The sequence below is a fragment of the Varanus komodoensis genome, unplaced genomic scaffold (assembly GCF_004798865.1).
Source record: "Varanus komodoensis strain SLA01 unplaced genomic scaffold, ASM479886v1 scaffold12, whole genome shotgun sequence".
In the NCBI taxonomy this organism is placed as follows: Eukaryota; Metazoa; Chordata; class Lepidosauria; order Squamata; family Varanidae; genus Varanus; species Varanus komodoensis.
This window is the reverse complement of record NW_025335349.1, coordinates 29,320,398-29,339,640: the sequence shown is the minus strand read 5'-3', so window position 1 is coordinate 29,339,640 and position 19,243 is coordinate 29,320,398. Positions and strand designations below refer to the sequence as shown.

General features: G+C 46.2%; 1 protein-coding gene across 1 annotated transcript in view; it reads right to left on the bottom strand.

Annotated features, from left to right (window-relative positions):
* Positions 1 to 19,243, bottom strand: part of HLF (HLF transcription factor, PAR bZIP family member) — a 56,570-nt gene that overhangs the window by 7,830 nt on the left and 29,497 nt on the right. Inside the window, exon 3 of the mRNA XM_044422064.1 lies at positions 2,816 to 3,036. Coding sequence (XP_044277999.1) covers positions 2,816 to 3,036 — 221 coding nt within the window. The remainder of the gene's footprint in view (positions 1 to 2,815; positions 3,037 to 19,243) is intronic.

The following is a 19,243-nucleotide window of genomic DNA, read 5'->3' as shown; positions in this document are numbered from 1 at the left end:
GTACTCTTTGAGATTGTTTGCATTTCTAATTAAGAGCTAAAAGCAGATCTATCGGTGGTCAGATCTTTCCCATCTCCATCTGTTTTACTAGTCAAACCCAGGTGGTCAGAAGTGCCACAGGGAGCAAGAGAACTTACTCATAGGTAACGATCCCATAAACCCAACAGGATCCTGATTTTATGGAATGTCTGTGCTTGATGCTGGAATTTTTAACAGGGTATTTGCTCTTTTGAATATCATATAGAAAGGCAGGATATAAAATGGGAGGCAAAACTGTAGATTCTTCCAGCTAGGAGGGAACAGGATCATTATTAAGAATTCCTTGAATTCAGACTTTTCCACTACATCACCACCCTAAATAGCATGGGCTTACATTCTGATTTTTAATTTTTCTATGGTCCCATCTCCTACGTTTGTGCCTTTTCTAAATGCTCTTCATAGACTGCATTCAGATTCTGCATACTATCCAGAAGGAACATTGGCATGATCTGAAGCAATCCTTAGAGTTGTACTATGGATCCAAATTGCCTTGCTCCGTCCTGAGGCCTGCTACCGAAATCTTCCTTTTCTTCTCTCTATGGGCAGGGGAGAGGAAGGAAAACCTCCTCATAAGCTACATCCTGGTTTCTAATTTCCCATCTCCTTCCTCTGTGAAGACATACATACACACACCAGCTTTAAGTTCAATTCATTCCTGAGGTATCCAGGCCATGTACATCTTTATTTTAACAAATTACACAGGAAAATCCTTTAATCCGGGCCTGAAAGTTGTCAGCTTGGCATCTGAGAATCACATGCATCCCAGAGACTATTGACTGACTTAATCTGCTTACCCATTTCCAGAACCCAGGGACCAGTCTCCACGAGGGGACCAGGACTGGCCAGAAAGCTTTGGCTAAGCGTTCCACTCAGAGCAGCAGCCAAACTGCCATGCTGGCTTGCTGGCACAAGTGAGGCGCACCTCACGAGCTGCCCAACTGAGTCAGGGCCTTTGAGCGCAGAGCCCAAACAGAAGTTGAGGGAAATTCCTGCCAGCCCCTTGCAGGGAACCTTCTCAAGGGCTTCTTGGCCCCTGCTGGGGGTCTCCCTCCACTGCTCTGCCTCACTGTGCTTCTGTACCCCAGATATGTTTTATTTATTACTACTTTTAAATCCTGTCTTCTTTTCCTCTTGCAAAGAACCCAAGGTGGCTGACATGGTTCCTTTCCTCTTCATTTTATCTTCACAACAGCCTAGTGAGGTAGGTTAAGCTAAGATTCAGTGTCTGGTCTAAAGTGCAAAAGCCTGAGACAAAAACCCAATGCTTCCAAGTCCTGGCTCAACACTCTAACAGCTACCACTACACTGGCTCAGGTTCTTGTTTCTGGAGCCTATATGGTTATGCACATGGTGCTTCTCGGGGAAATGTGAAAGTTCCAGGGCTGCAGTGCTAGGTTGTTAAAGGAGGAGGCTGCCTCAGTGCAATTTAAAACATTTGAGCTCATTCTGCCTGACATCAGATCCACAGAGAGGACAGAATGTCCCTGAAAGGCACTTTCCAGAGTGTAAAGCTGGCCTCCCACCTCTCTTTGCTTGACTCTGAGCTTTGGTCAATTGTAGGATTACAATTCAAGGAGTCCCACCAAGGCTTGCTTAATTCCCAGTTCTGAGTGCAGCCGAATCAGAGTCTGTCCTGGTAGGCAAAGAGATCAACAGGCGTTCAGAAATTCTAACACCTTCCGTTCCTGACCATTGGTCCCACTGGTAGCAGGCTTTTGGGAGCGAATTCTAAAACATGTGGCGATCATACCAGAAATGGCTTTTGAAACGCCTTCCAGGTTGAAACAGTTGAGTATGTTGCAAGGGGGAAGGGCAGCTATTACAAAAGTAGAGTGTTGGAGCCCCTTTAGGCACAGGGAATCCTGACTGGGCTACTCTTGGAATTCTACCGATGGAGACACACATCTCACCTGTTCTACAGGTGGCAAATCAAAGTCTAAGAAAACTCAAGCCTGTCTTCCAAGGACACACACAGAAAACTGGGAACTCGCTTATCCCACTGTTCTCTCATGAGAGAACTCGAGGTGATGTACTTGTTTTATTACAGACCATCGCATATTGCTCCTCAGTAAGAATTCTCAGTTCACAGACATCATACAGAATTCTAAAGTGGTCTCCTATGTAAATACCCACCAAATATAAACCAGCTTAATTTCCAAAAGATGACTGTATTCTGCACCTTCAGATCTCAAATTACAAGATGGTAGATTTCAATCAAGCCTCAGGAGGAATGCTTTGATGAGAAAAGCTGGGGAACAACAGGAGCAGATAGGGAAAGGGTGGTGGGCCCTTTCTCCCTTGAGGTCTTCCAGCAGAAGCTGACAGCCACCTGTTAGGGATGCTCTGGGGTGGGGAGTGGACTAGAGGGTCTACGGCTGGTTCCCCCACACATCTTCTACCATAGGTCATGCCATATTATGGGTTCCCACCAAGACCTTTCAACCAGAAGTCCATTCTGTCCCTCATTTGTAAGGGCTATGCCGTTCATTGTCTTCAAGCCAGTTTGCTCTTCAATCCTTTAAAAACTTCTGTATTCACATAATTCTTGAATGGTGCAATGGCCATCCTTTCCACTGCAGAGATTTGGGCTCAGGTGGACAGGATGGAGTGGGAGCCCATGTCCGTCACTCTGATTTTTCATACAAAGAAGTGAAGATGGCCAAAGTATTGAAATACTTCAAGATATCTGGAAATCACCAGAACAGCTCATGTAGAAGGCCATCCTGCCCTGCCCTGCCCAAGTGTTTCCCTGGCGTGGGCACCAGCCCCAACTTACCTTCAGATCCTCTGGAATGAAGACTTTGCGGGCTTTTTTAATCATTGGCTGTGGCTTGAGCTCTTCCTCGGAGAACTTTCGTTTGCGAGGATCAAACATCTCCTGACCCGGAATGCTGGAAAGAGCGAGATCAGAGGGGTCCGGTTCATACCCCACTGGAACCTGAATGGTCTCTGGATCAATTGGACTTGGCGTGTTTCGGTTTGTGGGCAAGATCTGACCTGCAGGAAGCAAAGATATCATGCTATGAAATGGCAGAGAAATAATGCTGCATTAGAGATGGAAAAGCCACAGCACTTCGGAGTCTCCTTTTATCTCCACCTCCTTTTCTTCCCCTACAACCCTCTTCACCCATGGGAGAACAATGCTGGTTGCGGCTTACAGCTAGCCTTGCCCTTTATCCAATCTCCAGGCCACACTGACTGGGACAGTTACCTGATTTCACCCTCATTTCTACTGAATCTACTTATTGTTCAGGCATTTTTATTAACAGCTTTTCTGTATAACCTTATCTGATAAAAAGCCATCCATGTGGTATACAACAATTCAAAGCAATGAAAAGAAGAACCTTCAAAAGCATAAAAACATTATTGTAACGTTACGAGACGTTGTCGTAAAGGATAGCATACAAATGGGTTTTTAAAAAATGATTCTTATTTAATTTATTCATCTTGTTTCTACACCACTCCATAGCCAAAGCTTTCTTGGTGGTTCACAACAATGCATAAAAAAACGTATTACCTGGAATGGACAATCCCATCCAGCCCCAGGGTAGCTGAGTACATTTTTAAAGGTTTTGGCATAAAGGGCTATTTTAACCTGGTGCTGAAAAGATGACAAGTTTGGTACCAGGCAGGCTTCAGTGGTTCCATAGATGGGGGCCCACCACCGAGAAAGCCCTCCCCCTTGTTGCCACCCTCTGATATTTCCTCGGAGTTGGCATTCAGAGGAAGACCCCACAGGTTTTTTTAAATTTATTTTTATTAATTTATAAAATGTGTATGCTGTCCGTTACTCGCGTCTCTGGACGGCTCACGACATAAATCAGAATAAAATAAATAAATTGACTATCCCACGCTGGCTGTAATTAATAAAATACAAACAATAAAATCCAATTACTATTAATGCATATTAAAATATTGATTAAATAAAAAGGTCTTGACCTTTTTACAGGTTGACTGTAGCATCCTTATAGACTGCAGTTGAGAGAGGTGCTCCAACAGGTATCGTGGTCCCAAGCCATGTAAGGTTTTATAGGTTTAAACCAGCACCTGGAATTGGGACCAGAAGCATACAAGCAGCCAGTAGAGGCAGGCCAGGACCAATCTTATATGCTCAGACCTGCTGATCCCAGTTATTAATCTGACTGCCACATTCTGCCTAAGCTGCAGCTTCTGAGCTATCCTCAGCAGCAGCCCTGAGTAGGGTGCATTGCAGTAAGCTAACTAAGAGACTGATGGAGGGCAGATTACTGAAACCAGGCTATCCCTGCCCATAGAGCAGTGCAGCTGGACCCCCAGCCGAAGCTGCTAGAAGGCACCCCAAGCCACCAATGCCACCCTAAAACTCTAGTGACAAAGGTGGATCACAGAGCTTGCCCAAGCTAGGAACCTGCTCCTTCAGGGGGAGTGCAACCTCATCTAGAACAAATTGCATGCCCTCCACCTGGTCAGAGGATGCACCTCAGCCTTGTCTGGATAACGTTTCAGTTTGTTAGCCTGCATCCAGTCACGGCTAGACATCAGCTTAACATGTCCACAGCCTGACCAATTGATGAAGAAAAAGAGAAATAGAGCCGTGTGTCATCAGCATACCGATGGCAGCGCACTCCAAAGCTCTGGATGACCCCACTCATCAGTTTCCTTTAGATGCTGAACAGCATGGGGGACAGAACAGACCCCTGAGGAGCTCCAGAACAACAGGGCTTTAAGGGAGACATGGGGTAAAGTTAGGGATGGTGGGAATGGCCATGAGGGGCACGGCCAAGCTGCTTCAGTGGGCATTTATGTAAACGTTTCTATGAAATGCACCAGTGGCATTTGCTTCCAGGAAGAGCTGGGAAAAACTTGGAAGAACAGAGAGTTGGATCAAAGGCATATTTCTCTCCAGGGTCAAGGAATTCAATTGTTATCCCTTCTACCAGTAAAAGAAAATTTCCTTTGTATACTATGTTACTTGATGCCAAGTGCTGAAAAATGGGTATATCCTGTTGTGGTTTCATAAACATCATTTTATTAATTCAATATCCAGGCAGGGAAGAATCGTGAGTTGGTGATAAATTGGGTCTTGTGTGGAGGGGCTGCAAAGCATCTTCGGTGATCCAGCCTGGACCCCAGAGACCTTAATTCCATTCACTACTCAGCCAGTGGAAAGTCCAAGGCAACCCTCTCCCCACTGCTGCCTCTTTTCACCCTTCTGTAACACAATGATAATAATACTGAATTGTCTAACATAAGACCCAGGCAGCTTGCTTTGGCCTACAACTCCCAACATCCCTTGCCACTGGCTACACTGACTAGGACTGATGGAAGTTGGAGGCCAAAATATTGCTAGACTGCAAATTGCTCTGCCCGTCTTACATGTTTTTGAAGCCTTCTTCAACCTGGTATCTTCCAGATGTCTGGTCCAACTCCTATCAACCCACATATAAAAGGATCAGGCTAGCTGTTTTACTGTATTCAAAACAGCTTGCATGCCTCAAAATGTGCTAAATCAAGACATTATCATCCACCAAGCAACATCATCTTTTCATTCCACTGAGGCATAGATATTTCCTTCTGATTGTAAATTTGCATCCCAGTGTATGCTTACTTGGAAGCAAATCATGTTATGTCCAGTGGGCTTACTTTCCAGCAGGTGTGTTTAGAACTGCACATTTAAGCTGTGATACTCTGCCAAGATACCTGTCAATTTCCCCTTAAACTGGGTGGGCCTTCCTTCCAAGTAGTAAGCCATCAAACCAGTAGCAAAGCGTCACCAGATGCTGCTGCCAATCCATTCTAACTGCTAGGAACTAGATCTGTACAGGTGCTCAAGCACCATATTGCTTCTGTATTAAGATGGACATCTTTTCATTCTACGTTTAGTGTATATATGCCAAAATCAGGACTGTAGGACGTTTCCAGGATGATACACCATTTTGTTTCCGCACACCTTACTTTCTTGATGCATAATTATAAACACAACATTCTAGGCATTTATGCTGGAAACTAAATCCTATGGGACTCCTAGGTGAGTGTCTGTAGGGTTACAGCCAAACAGATGCATTCCTACAGATGCCACTCACTCACATTCATAGCTTTATGCTTGATAAACTACACAAAGCAGAAGTTCCTGAAAAGTGTAATTCTCTATATTGATAAGCAAGGACACATCTCCAATGTATGAACGAGAGAGATTTTTGTTTCCTTCTTCATGTTCTGGGTGCTTGTGTGGGTTCACTGTCAGGGGAGCTGGCCAGAAATACATGTTGACTGAGTTCACTGCCTAAAAATGCTCCATCTCTGTGGGTCTAGAACCCACTCAACACAATCCGTCTGCCTGCATAGCTATTCCTTTACAGGGGTCCCTATGTGCGTTGACTGGGGGTGCCCCCCACCCTGTTCCACCGTGGTAAAGGTATTTCTATTGAACCATCCATAGAACCCGTGCTGGGTCTTACGTGCTATTTTTAGGATGCTTAAATTCATGCCAGCCCAAGATGGGTCAAGAGAGGACAGCGTACAAAAGGTCACATGTGTAGCAGAAAGAGCAGCAGACTAATCCTGCATCAGCAAACTCTGCAGCTGTGACAACAGCCACTTCAAGGGATGGTCAGCAGACCACTGAAGCTTCGGGGCATGATCAGTCAGCTGACAGGGGAATCTGCAGGATTTCTTCCCAAAGCTAAGGCAAATAGTTGCTTCCGCAGTATTATTCCAAGTGCCGTGCTGCCTGGCAGGATTCATACTCGGCTTATAGTCATGCAGAATTTTAATTTGAACTGAAAGTCAGTGGGAACAGCATAGGAAGTGATGAACACAAGAAGATGCCTCCTGCCAAGTCAGGCTATCGGCCCAGGACTGTCAAGGCTGACTGGCCGCACAGTTCTCCAGGGCTTCAGGGAGGAGATGCCAGGGGTCGGGTCTGTGGTCTTCTTCACACAAGACGGCTGCTCCCATGGGACTGCAAATGGCATCCACCCAGTAAAACTGCAGAGCCCTTCAAGAGGAAACACCAGGGAGCTTTTGGAAAATGTTCCAGTGATTTGGCCTGGCATCCATCTACTTTACAAGGACAGCTGGGTAGAGCTCCACAGCCCAGAAGTCTATCTTCAAAACTATCTGAGGGCTTACTTAAGGTGCTTCCAGATGGCGGGAGGATGGTGCAACTGATCAGAAGGCTTTGGGTGGCTTTTGCATCTTTTCCCCTTTGCTGGATTTTTTTTGGGGGGGTGGGAGGGGGAGGGACAGTAAGAAAAGAGGTGGAAGACATGGGTGGCAAAACATAGGAGGATTGCAAGTGGAAGACGATGCCATCTGAACCTCCCATAAAACCCTGAATGAGGCAGCCCGAAAGCACAGAGAGTGCCTCGTCTAGAAGCACCCTTACCTGGGAAGCGAACAATGCACGAGTGGGTAATGCAACCCCTAACCTATGTATATAACAAAACATTAAAACATCTGCCTTACTCTGCTCATTCACAAAGGCCAGTGAATGCAACCAAGCAAGTTATTGCTGTCTTCCTGAACCTGGCACCCTCGGGATGCGCCAGGAGCTGTCGTCAAACACATCTGAAGGCTGAATTATATCAATAATGCTGTGCCACAGGTGGCATTTTTGGTCTGAGCTGGGGAGACCCGAGTTCCAATCCATGTTCACAAGCTGAGCTTGGGCAAGGCACCCTCTGTGGACCTGACCTACCTTACAGGGTGGTTGTGAGAATAGCACATGCACTGCCCTGAGACTCCTGGAGGTAGGGTGGAATACGAATGTAACAATGGGATAAAATCATGTGCAATTCCTTCAGTTGGTTATTATAGCACAGATGAGTAATGAAAGAACAACTGATTGAGAGCAGCCATAAATTGGAATGTACCTCTGTCCGTTCCTGGACACTTATAGCATTTTTGTTTTTCCCTAGCACACAGATACACACACGCTGCTGCAACTGCAGCCCATTTCCAGGAAAGCGATGTGAACGCTCAGACATGCCCCAGCAGGGGGAGCATTTTACATTCCAACCCCTTTCCTCCAGCAAGCAAGCATCTCTGCTACCGCATTTCTTCCAGCCCAGGTGTTTTCCAAGCAGCTTTCAGGAACGGGTGCAAGAAAGCAAGTAACTGCGCTGGTGCCTTGAGACATGCCTGCTCTCTCAGCCAAGCCCGTGAAAATCTGGAATGGCTTGCCCATGTGTGCCTAGTCACAGGCGAGTCCATACAGTTGGATCAGCACTGCCCTAAGTGAGTAACAGAAAACAGTCACTTCTCCCTTTGCCGGGACTTCCCTCTCAATACCGTAATCCAAGAACTCTTTGCAACAGCCCAGAATGGTTTTGCATGCCATGCCTGGGAAGGCTTCTGTTAGCACGGATTAGGGCCTGCCTCAAAAGCAGGAAATGGAGGACAGAGCTGTGTGGAGGCACAGCCTGTCCTTTGGCCCCCAGAGGCAGCTTGCTGTGCTCAGATGCAGGAAGGAAGATCTAGCTGCCACCCCAGGCAGCTTCTATACTTGCCCCGGGATATATGGGCACCATCTTGTCCTTTGCCCTGCCAGTCCCCACCCATGGCGACATTCCATCCCATTCACTGGCACTGGCTGGGACGATCCCATACAGATGTGGCGAGGGGAAGTGAACTTAGCCTGAGGAGCTCTTGGCGTGTGTCAGGAGTGCCGGAAGTCTTAAGAGACAAAGGATACTTGAGCTTACGCATGTCTATTTAGAGGTTAAGTCATACCACACATAGAACCGAAACCTTCGAGGCCCAGTGTGGCACCAAGGAAAAGTGTGTCATATTTGATGAGGAGCTAGCCCGGGATCCAGCCATGACATTGTCTGGTTGGGCAGGCAAAGGTGAGTCACCATCTCTCTGCCCATTCTAAGGCCCAGCTCTGTCTAGGATAGGAGTGACTTGCAGGACACAGGGTCTAGTGAAAACACCCTGTGAAATGGATAAACAGCAATTATCTCGTTAAAAGATCCAGTCTGAAGACCCAAAGAGTTTGCGGTACTTAGATCTGTCAAAACAAACAGAGTATCTTGAATTCCTTTCACAGGGAGGCCATCCCTAATTCGTGGCCTCAGGAAATTCTGAGATTTACTGTTCCAAAGCCCCATCTTTGTCCTATTTTCATGGTGTGGGTGGTGTTGCTACAGCAACTGTCATGTCACATCACTCCATAGATCACTGTCATAGAACAGGTGGGGGTTTTTTAAAAGTTCCTCTCCACAAAAAAATACTTTGAAAAAGTAAGCCGGTATATAAAAATATCAATTTAGCTATTGCCTAATGTAAATGGGACTTTTAAAAAAAGCCCTAAGTATATGACAGATTCCTCTTCATCTGTATGTTTTCCTCCACTCTGCGTTGCTGAGGGAACAGTAAAGTCAGTCTCTTCAGGAAGAAGCTCCATGCCCTGATTTATATGTTCCTCTAAAAGAATACAGCTCAATAGATTTTTATTTCTGAAGGATCTGGGTGTCAGCAGTCCTATGGCCCTAGACAGCATCCAGATGGCCACAGAATCATTCAGATTTGCACTACTGAGGTTGAAAAGTGTTCCACCTCAGAGGGGGGGTTCCATGCGCAGGTTCGCCTCTTCGCTTGCAGCCGTTGCAAGAAGAATTGTGCTGGCTGCATTTCCCAGGGTGCAATGCCAACCTTGGAGACATATTTGATGGTCATTTTGGGAGTGGGGAGGGGAGGAGACCAACACCACCAGTGCACAGCATATTCTGGGGGAACCACAGCCTCCTTCCCTCCCTCCCTCCTCCTCCAAAACAGCTGGACAGCCAAAACCAGCTGCTTGGTTCTTTGGCAGAGCAGGAAGCTAACTTCACCACCATCTTCCTCCCATTTTACCTGGGTACCCCAACAGGGCTGTGCTCTAAGCAGAAGTGCTGCTGGAGCAGGTTTTAATCTGGAGGATGCTGAAGGTATTTGTTCCCTTCTATTCGTGTGCTGTTGCTTTTAATTGATGATTTCTTTTGGGCTGTGCTTTTATTTGCCTTCAAATTACAACTTTGGTTATTTCATGTGTCTACATCATTAATGGCTTCCAGCATGAATTTCAGGAGAAAGGCAGAATAGGGATTTAATTTAAAAATTAATTAGCAACATGTACTGGTGGTGATCCGAAGAGAAATTACTGGCTCAATTCATCCCTCTCTCTCTCCCTCTCTCCTTCTTTCTTTGTTTTTTTAAATTTCCTCATACTTGGCCTATTCACGTGCATTCACTCCACATTATTCACAATCCATCCAGGTGATGTTACACACCTACAGTGCACAAGGGAGTACATTTCAGTTCACAAAGCTCCACAAATTAAAAAGAACAGTCCCTTCCTACCCAGTCAAAGAGCCAAGCCAGGGCCGTTACTCACTCCATTCACATATGAAAATAGAGGTGCAGAAGAGAGAAAGCGAACCAAGAGTGTGGGAGACAACTGCTGAACCCTTTCCCCCCACGTGCCTCACTTCCCCACAGCTGGCTGTTCCAGCCACGATGTTTGTCCCCGGCTCTCGGTGCTGGTTCCAGGTTTCGAAGGGCACCTGGGCAAGAAAGTCTTAACGCCCCCCCCCCCCCACACGCATGCACATATGTCCATGCATGCACACGAGTCTACCACTACTGCTCTTCCTTGCCAAGTGCAGGGAAACAAACAGTGGGGGGCGCTGCTGCTTCTTCTCCCCACATCTGTTGGCTTGCTACTTCTGCACCAGAGAGGGGTGGAGGTGAGCAAGCAGGCTGCAGTGCTGAAAAGTAGCAGCTGCCCTTTGGCCCAGGACCCCCTCCTTGTCAGCTCCAATGCCAGAATCGAAGTTGGCAAGGGAGCAAAAGGCCTGTGGATAAAGGGTATTGTTCCACTGCCTGTCTCTTCTGTGGTCTCATGGCTTCACACTCCCTGCTTTATATGTGAATGGGGCAGACACATAAGGAGGGACGTGTCTGCCAACCACACATCTTGTCTGGCTTTTGACAGGGCATTTCTAGATGTGTCTACTGAGCAAGGACAATTGCTCTCATTTCACATGCTGGCAAGGTTATGCCCAAAATCCTACTAGCTCGGCTTCAGCAGTATATGGACCAAGAACTACCAGGAGTACAAGCTGGGTGTTGAAGAGGCAGAGGAACCAGAGATCAAATTGCCAACATTTGCTAGATTATGAAGAAAGCTAGAGTGTTCCAGAAAAACATCTACTACTGCTTCCTTGACTATACTATACTTGATTGTGTGGATCACAACAAATTGTGGCAAGTTCTTAAAGAGATGGGAGTACCAGACCATCTTACTTGTCTCCTGAGAAACCTGTAGGTGGGTCAAGAAACAACAGTTAGAAATGCACATAGCTTGGTTCAAAATTGAGAAAGGAGTTTGGCAAGGCTGTATATTGTCCCTCTATTTAACTTATATGCAGAGCACATCATGCAAAAAGCTGGGCTAGATGAATCACAAGCAGGAATTAAGATTGCCAGGAGAAACAATCTCAGATATGTAGACAATACCAATCTAATGGCAGAAAGTGAAGAGGAACTAAAGAACCTCTTGATAAGGGTGAAAGAGGAGAGCGCAAAAGTTGGCTTGAAACTCAACATTAAGAAAACTAAGATTATGACATCCGGTCCTATCACTTTCTGGCAAATAGAAGGGGAAGAAATGGAAGTAGTGACAGATTTTATTTTCCTGGGCTCCAAGATCACCACAGACGGGGACTGCAGCCAAGAAATTAAAAGACGCTTGCTCCTGGGGAGGAAAGCTATGGCAAATCTAGACAGCATACTAAAAAAGCAGAGACATCACCCTGCCGACAAAAGTTCATATAGTCAAAGCTACGGCTTTCTCAGTTGCAAAGTATGGCTGTGAGAGTTGGCCTGCTCCGTGCAGGACTCCTCTCAAATGGCTGTCCAGTCCCATTTTGAATGCCTCTAGTTATTAGAAGACTTTTGCTCCTCTTGCCCATGTTCCGTGCTTGAGTGGAGAAGGAAGGCCCATCAAGAACTACCTCTTCATGACTTCTACTCATGGTGTCCTGCCAGGACTAGCTAGCCTTATAAGCTCTCAGCAATTTAATGGTCATACTGCAACAGGTAGAGAAGCCCTTTGGCTGCTCTCTAGAGGACAGGTGTCCACCTCCTAATCTTCTCTAAATGACATCTCTTGTGGATGAAGCACTACCACATGGCCAGTTGATTCTATGAATGCCCACAGATTTCACACAAAACTGCACTGCAGCACTGGGATGCTTGCGAGTGAGCAATGAGTCCTCAAACTGCTTTGCCTATGAGAATAAAACTTGCTCTGAAACGCCCATCCCTGCCCCTCACTGGATTGCTTGCCACTCAACCCAGTGAACTGCCTCCGTTGAGAGATGGTCTACCCATGGTCAAGAAAGAGGTGGCACCACTCCAGATGGGGTGTGTGTGTGTCCAATTCTGAATGTTCTTCCATGGGAAAGGCTTTTCCCCACCCCTTCCCCAGCTGTTTTGCTTTTCTGTTTTCAGTGAGCTTTGAATAAAGGAGAACCCTTGTTCTGAAGCATTCATCTACGTGAATTCTGAAGTGGAACCAAACGCCCACCCCATGACCCTGGAGGAGGTGCGTTACATCCAAGGTGACTGGAGAAGAATGCGAACACCCCATCTGGAGCGTTTGTTCTGTGGCGGACGACTCACACGTGTGCATCGCCACTCTGAGCAGCAGCAGCCACCGAGGGCAGGATGCATCGCGCACGCGTGTGAACTCCTCTCTGCCCTCGGCTCAGCTCTGCATGAACATAAGCAGAACCATCTGTGAGCCCATGCGACGCAGAGGATGGACGGCGAGTGCAAAGGAGTTGTTTTGATCACTGCCATATTTCCAGCTCCCCTCCCTGCTCCCCTCACACACCCCTACGAATTGCTCCTCATCCAAAATCTGTGATGAATATCCTGAAACCTTGGGCTACGTCAGGGGCTTCAGGGAGAGATGCAGCCTTGGCCAGGGCTGATCTCACAGCCAAGCTATCACCAGACAGAGCTCAAGTTTACAACAAGTCGGGAGTCTGGCATGCCCACAGCTTGTGCTGAATGTATTTATATCTCTTCCCTCTGAACTGCTTCCAGCCCCAGTGCAAGAAGCAGGAATGCTGACATGCGAGACCCTTCAATCCCACTTTTCAGTGAATGGGCCTCTGCTGGAGGTTGGATACATACAGCCTCTCCAGACCTAAAAGGAGGCACTGTTTTTCACATATGTGCATGAGGAATTTGCTCCGTTTCCATGACTTTAATGGGAACAGGGTGCACACATTCTGCATACCGGCGGTCACTCTCTCATTCACTGGTGAGGAGGGGCAGCCCGACCGCAGAGCCCAGTGCCTCATCCAGATTCCTTGGGGATGCGTCCTTCTCTGCAGGGCCAGAGGGCCCGCGGGAACATCCCGTCGCCTCGGCAGTGGCTCTCTATCTCTGCAGGCGCTCCATACCTTTGCCTTGTGGTTTAGCTCTGAGACGGGGCCTTCCGCAAGAGGCCAGAGGGCCAGGGAGCCATTTGGCAGCACTGGACAGAGCACTCCTTCCATGGCAAGCGAAGATCCTTTTCATTCCAATCCATGGACTGAGTGTGCCTCACAGAAATTGCCTTCCTGCAGACTGAGCAACGAGAACTCTTTTGGACTACTTGGGTAGAGGAGGAAAGGCTCCACAAAGCCCCGGGGCTAGACTGAAGCACAGCGTTGACCCAGGCTGTGTGAAGAGGAAGGCCCCAAGCGGCCTTGGCAGTAAAGCCTAGCGCCGAAGTGGCTCCTGCTTGAGAAAACAGAGAAACACCAACCGCTCAAGCTTGCCAATGAACAAAAATGGGATTCGTCCTTCTCCGCAGCCAAGGTCAGGTTGTCAAGCTGCAGAGAAGGTCCCCTAATTGCTGATTCCAAGAACTGTGAAGCAGTGATTCAGAAGCAGATGCAAAGCTTACGTGAATACCACTGGACCTCACAGATGTATGCACAATCTGCTGCTCTTAGCCTTAAGAGAAACAGCACTGGCACGCGATCTGCTGGAATACAAGGTGACTGTGCAGGCAGATGTGAGCTTCAGAGGGAAGATACAGACTTGTGAAGATTCCAAAGGCGTTTGGAAGATTCCACCAGCGCCGAGTACGATCAGCGCTGGTGGACGCGACTGGGCTTCCCTCACAGGATACAAACCCATGAGACCAGTTAAAGTACTCGTAGGGTGCCAGGGTAGACATCAGTTCTGCTAACGTTCTCTCAGGCTTGTCAGATTCTCAGAACCACTAAATTTAAGGGATGCAAGAAGACACCATCCTGTCCCGAAGGCAGAATATCATAGATAGCATGTCCCCTACAGGCTGGGGGAGTGGCATGCTGGGAATTGTAGGCTAACACATCCGGAGGACACCATGCTGGGGAAGGCTGCCCTAAATCAACCTCTCGACCACTTTAGCCCTCTGCCTCTCACCCTGGCTGAGGGGAATGGAAGCTCCTTTCTTCCACTTATAGGGCGACTGTGGGTACTCCCAACACCCACACATCCAGCAGGACGTCTGAAAAGGGGCACTGACACATGGACAGCTACGAGTGCATATGGAGGACTGCATGAAAGGGACTAGGATGAACACTCATTTCTTTTTAATATCCTTGCTCTTAACTAAAAACAGTCAAAATATCCCCCTTCAACTTCTCTTCCCAAAACACAACATCATCAATGTCCTCTGCAGAATTTCTCTTCAGGACACTTTATCATCATTTTTGTAATTCTCTTCACTCTCTTCTTACCAAAGCTGCATTAATTCCCTTTGATGTTCTCCCCTCCTTCCACTACTTTGAAAGGAAGATTCTGGGCTGCTACAAATGCAAATTAAGTATGTCTGCATAGCTGCAAAAAGGAAGAATTCTACTGCAAGTGTTACCATTGTGCAATTTTTATAGAAACTGAAGAACCAGAGTTATACCTTTTGGTGATTCCTTTCCCGGGAAAGTAGTATATACCCATTTGTGTCACGGATATATGCCATCTTATGGAGCAGAAACGATGGCAAAGTTTGTATATGCCATGCAATCAAGATCTGTAAGCAATTTTCACAAAGTTGCTAATGGAAACTGGTTGGGTTTGATCCTCTTAGAATTCCTTGACAGCAGGATTCAACTTTGTTCTAATAACCTTTCTGTATTTTTATGCTCCTTTTGCCTGCACTATATGGAACCAAATATGAGGGCATGGAACTTGAAAGTCTGCATGAACTGAAATGAAGAGCATGAGGCAGGAGTTAATTATTTTTGTGAAGAAAGAATTAATTGCTGGGAGAAGCACCATTCTTCTTCTGCTCAGCTAGTTAATTGCTTAACAGGAACCTGTTAGATGAGCTTTAGCAGCTAGAAAGGTTCATCTGAGGACATTTCTGAATTAAGCACTGAAGTAGTTGATTATAAAATGCTTTCTCTCTTGAACAATGAGGACTAGAAGTTCACTTTCTTTTTCTTCTCTTTAAGAGTAAGAAACAGAAAGTATAGGTTATAGAGCCTGGAGAGCATTTGCCACAAGCTTTTTCAAAGGGAAGCACCATAAGACAAATAAGCCATACAACAGCGTGAATTAGGAATAACTGCATGTAGTTACTTCTCAGCAGCAGCTATATTTCTGGCCAGCTTACTAAGGCCTGTGATAATAAACAGTTCAATGGAATTATGTAGGTAAACAGACTGAAGACTCAAATCCATTTTGCTAAACATAAAAGAAATGGAAACACTGCTACAGTGTACTGTATACCACATTTCATATATTCAAGGGTGTGACAGAAATCCTATAACTTGCAGTGCGACTGGCTGAGGAATGCTGGGAGTTGAAGGTCCTATCTGTCTAAACATGCACAGGGTGAACACTTAAGATATCAGCAACATTTCTGCATTCACGTCTGCTTGGTTTATTTGCAAGAAACCTTATGCAACACAACTGGATTTCTTTTCAAGTAAACCTGCAAAGAATCGTGCAGCACAGAGATTTCTGTATGGGACTCTTGATACATTTCTCTTAGGTCTGGTTTAAACCATGGGGGTTTTGCATTGATTAGTGCAAAAGAGTTGGGACAAATGAGCTTGTTGCACTGAGGCTCTTTTTTACTCTCTGGAGAGTGCTGTATTTGCACAACCGGTGGCTCACAGATTTAACCATGGCATTTTCTGAAACCTGCAAGGATTCCATACATAAACCTGAATGTTGCCGCTGTTAGCAAATAACATTGTCTATGCAAATAAATAACCTTAATGGGTAAAAGAAACATACAGTTATCATGTGAGTCAACTCTAATGCTTCTGGTATTTAAATATGCTATTTCTGTATAATCAGACACATAAGGTGACATTAAGGATAGGTGAGATAAACAGAAAAGTATGTACTAGGATAGCCAAATGAAGCATGATCCCAGCCAGTGAGGAGGGGGAATACAGCCCCAGTGATACTGGCCGGTCAGATTTAAGCTTGATCTTCCCTTCAAACTCAATGGGCATGTGGGTTGATCAGGTTTATTTATTTATTTATTTATTATTTATTTATTAAAACATTTTAATGCCGCCCCATTCGCCGAAGCCTCGGGGCGGCTTACAACAATAAATTAAATAATTATAATCATAAATTAAAAATGTAAACATAAGAATAAAATACAACCATACAATATAAAATAAGCCGCCCTGGCCAGATAAAATTCAATAATATTAACATTTAAAATGCCGCTTAAATAAAAAGGTCTTTGCCTGGCGCCGAAAAACAAATAACGACGGCGCCAGGCAGACTTCTCTGGGGAGCACATTCCATAACTTAGGCGCCACCGCAGAGAAAGCCCTCCTCCGAGTACCCACCCTCCTAATTTCTTTCATGGAGAGTTCCCGGAGAAGGGCCTCTCCCGCCGATCGCAGGGGGCGGCTGGGCATATATGGATGTAAGCGCTCCTTCAGGAATACACATTAAAAGGACGAACCTGTTCCAGGTCATCACTCTCTCTATTTATGATGTCCAGAGCTGAGTATCAGTGTTTATGTAGCCAAAGCAGCACCATCCAAAAAATTAAAGGATGCTCAGGTGATCCTTTGGGGGCAGTGTGTGCATGTCTGGGTGTAGCGGGGAGGAACCCTAACAAGGAAGCTGCCCCAAAGCAGCCCAACATGGACAAGCGTGTTCAGAAGCCGTAGGCTGTTGGGTGACAAAGGGAAAGCCGGGGGAATAGGATGGGTTGCCATGGGGAGGGCAGAGCTGGAGGATTTTGACAGTGGAGAGGAGACATTCACACCGCACCATTAGACTGCAGGACTCCTTTGTTCAGTAGACTCGAACCAACACCAGCAAGATCAGTGGTAAGGGAATCCGGATTGAGACACCTCGGCTGAAATGTGGGCTAGCTGACAGGCCCATGAAGGCCTCAGCCTTCCTTCCCTTGCATGTTCCCCATGCTCCCCAAATACCATGAAAGAGTGCTTGCCTCTGAACCAGAACTGAACGTGGGCCAGTGGAAATGAGAGCACGCCACTTCAGCAGGTCCCAAAGACCCAGCTATGGTTTAGCTACAGCTTGTGAACCTCACTGAGTTGTAAGAATCCCATGCGAATTTGCACCCTCAAAATTTCATCCTCCACCTTTTAGTCCAAACTCAACATTTTCAACTGCTCTTAAAAAAAAAAAAATCAAACTCTTTAATAGCATGAGTTGTGTTGAATGCAAAAAGCTTTGGAAATAGCCTGGGCAAAGCAGAGTGGATTCTAGAAAATCAACTGAGAAAGACTTTCCAGAAGATAAATAGTTATGCAGGCTTCATATTTCTGTTTCCCTTACACACTGACTAGTATTTCTTTGTACCGTTTAGCTTCAGGGCTAAAACAAACAATAAATTTTAAAAAGAAATGAAAGAATGCAGGAAGAGGAAGAGAAATGGTCTTGATTTGCTATTCTGGATGCCTGAGCAAAGCTACTTCCACTTCTATTTAAACTTTGATTTAAAGTTTTTGATCTGAGCAATGGTAACAACAATGAGTCAGATGATGCATCTAAGGGGGGGGGGGGGGGGGGAGAACCAACTTAGACCAAACAATTTAAAGGTTTTAGTCCTTCAGTCGTTCCCTGTTTAACACCACCATTTAGCAGAACATCCCAAAATGCAGGTGTTTCAACATGAATATACTGGATTGATGAGGAAAGGAACATGTAATCCAACGAAGTTCCTCAGTTAATATTTAGATGACTATGTCCTATAATGTTGTGTTGTTTTATTAAAAAGCCTACTAGAAGATAGAGCATTTACAAAGTATATACCTACAATGTGAATTTCTCCTGTTGCTATTGGCTTTTCATAACAAAATAAGCTATTGCTCTGCCTTGATACTACCTACATTGCAGAATAACCAACAGTTGGCCCATGGGCTAAGCTTGGGCCCTGAAGCAATTTTAGTTGGCCCTGGATGTCCTGCAAAAATTTGTAATCAAGGTGTGATAAAATATTTACCCAGATGTTCTTTGTAATGGGGAAAGTTTGTTCAGTGTGTGTGCATGCATGCGCACACAGGTACACATGTGAGAGAAAGACAGAGTGAAAGAAAGACTGTGGGTGAAGGGAGTTCACACCCTGCTGCCAACACTTTTCTCCTAGGATTTGGTGCATACATGCAGCAGAATGAATTGAGAGAGTGGTCTGCAGGAGAAGCATCAAGTTCCTGACTCTACCTTTGCATTAAAAAGTCCCTGCAAACAACAAGCCAGCACAGAAAGCCCAGTGCTGGGCTAAAACCATCATTCCTGATGTGCTAGGTTTCTGTTTGCAGGAAATTCTCCTGCTGCATGGACAGTCCAAGCTCTGAGTAGTACTGATGGGGGTTAACCTGTGCTGGTGTCACAACAGCCTTCAAGAGCCAGGTGAGGATGAGGAACAGTGCTTGGCCTTAAGACACTTCGTGTCCACTGCAACCCCCCGGCACCTCTGGAGCATGTGTGCCCTTTCAAAGAGAGAGCGGGGGGGGGGGGAGGGAGAGAGAGAGAAAGACACAACTGTACTAGATTACTATCCAAACAAACACCCCGGCATGGATGTCCTGCCAAATAGCAAATGTGTGCCTGCGTTCTGCAAGCTGGAATAAAAGCTTGGCCAGCCGCCCAGCACTTCACTGTATTTTGCTCAGCCAGCCACAGTCTGGCAGAACACCGTGAGCACACTCTGGCTCACGTGACGGCAGGGTCGCCCAGGCCAAGCTGA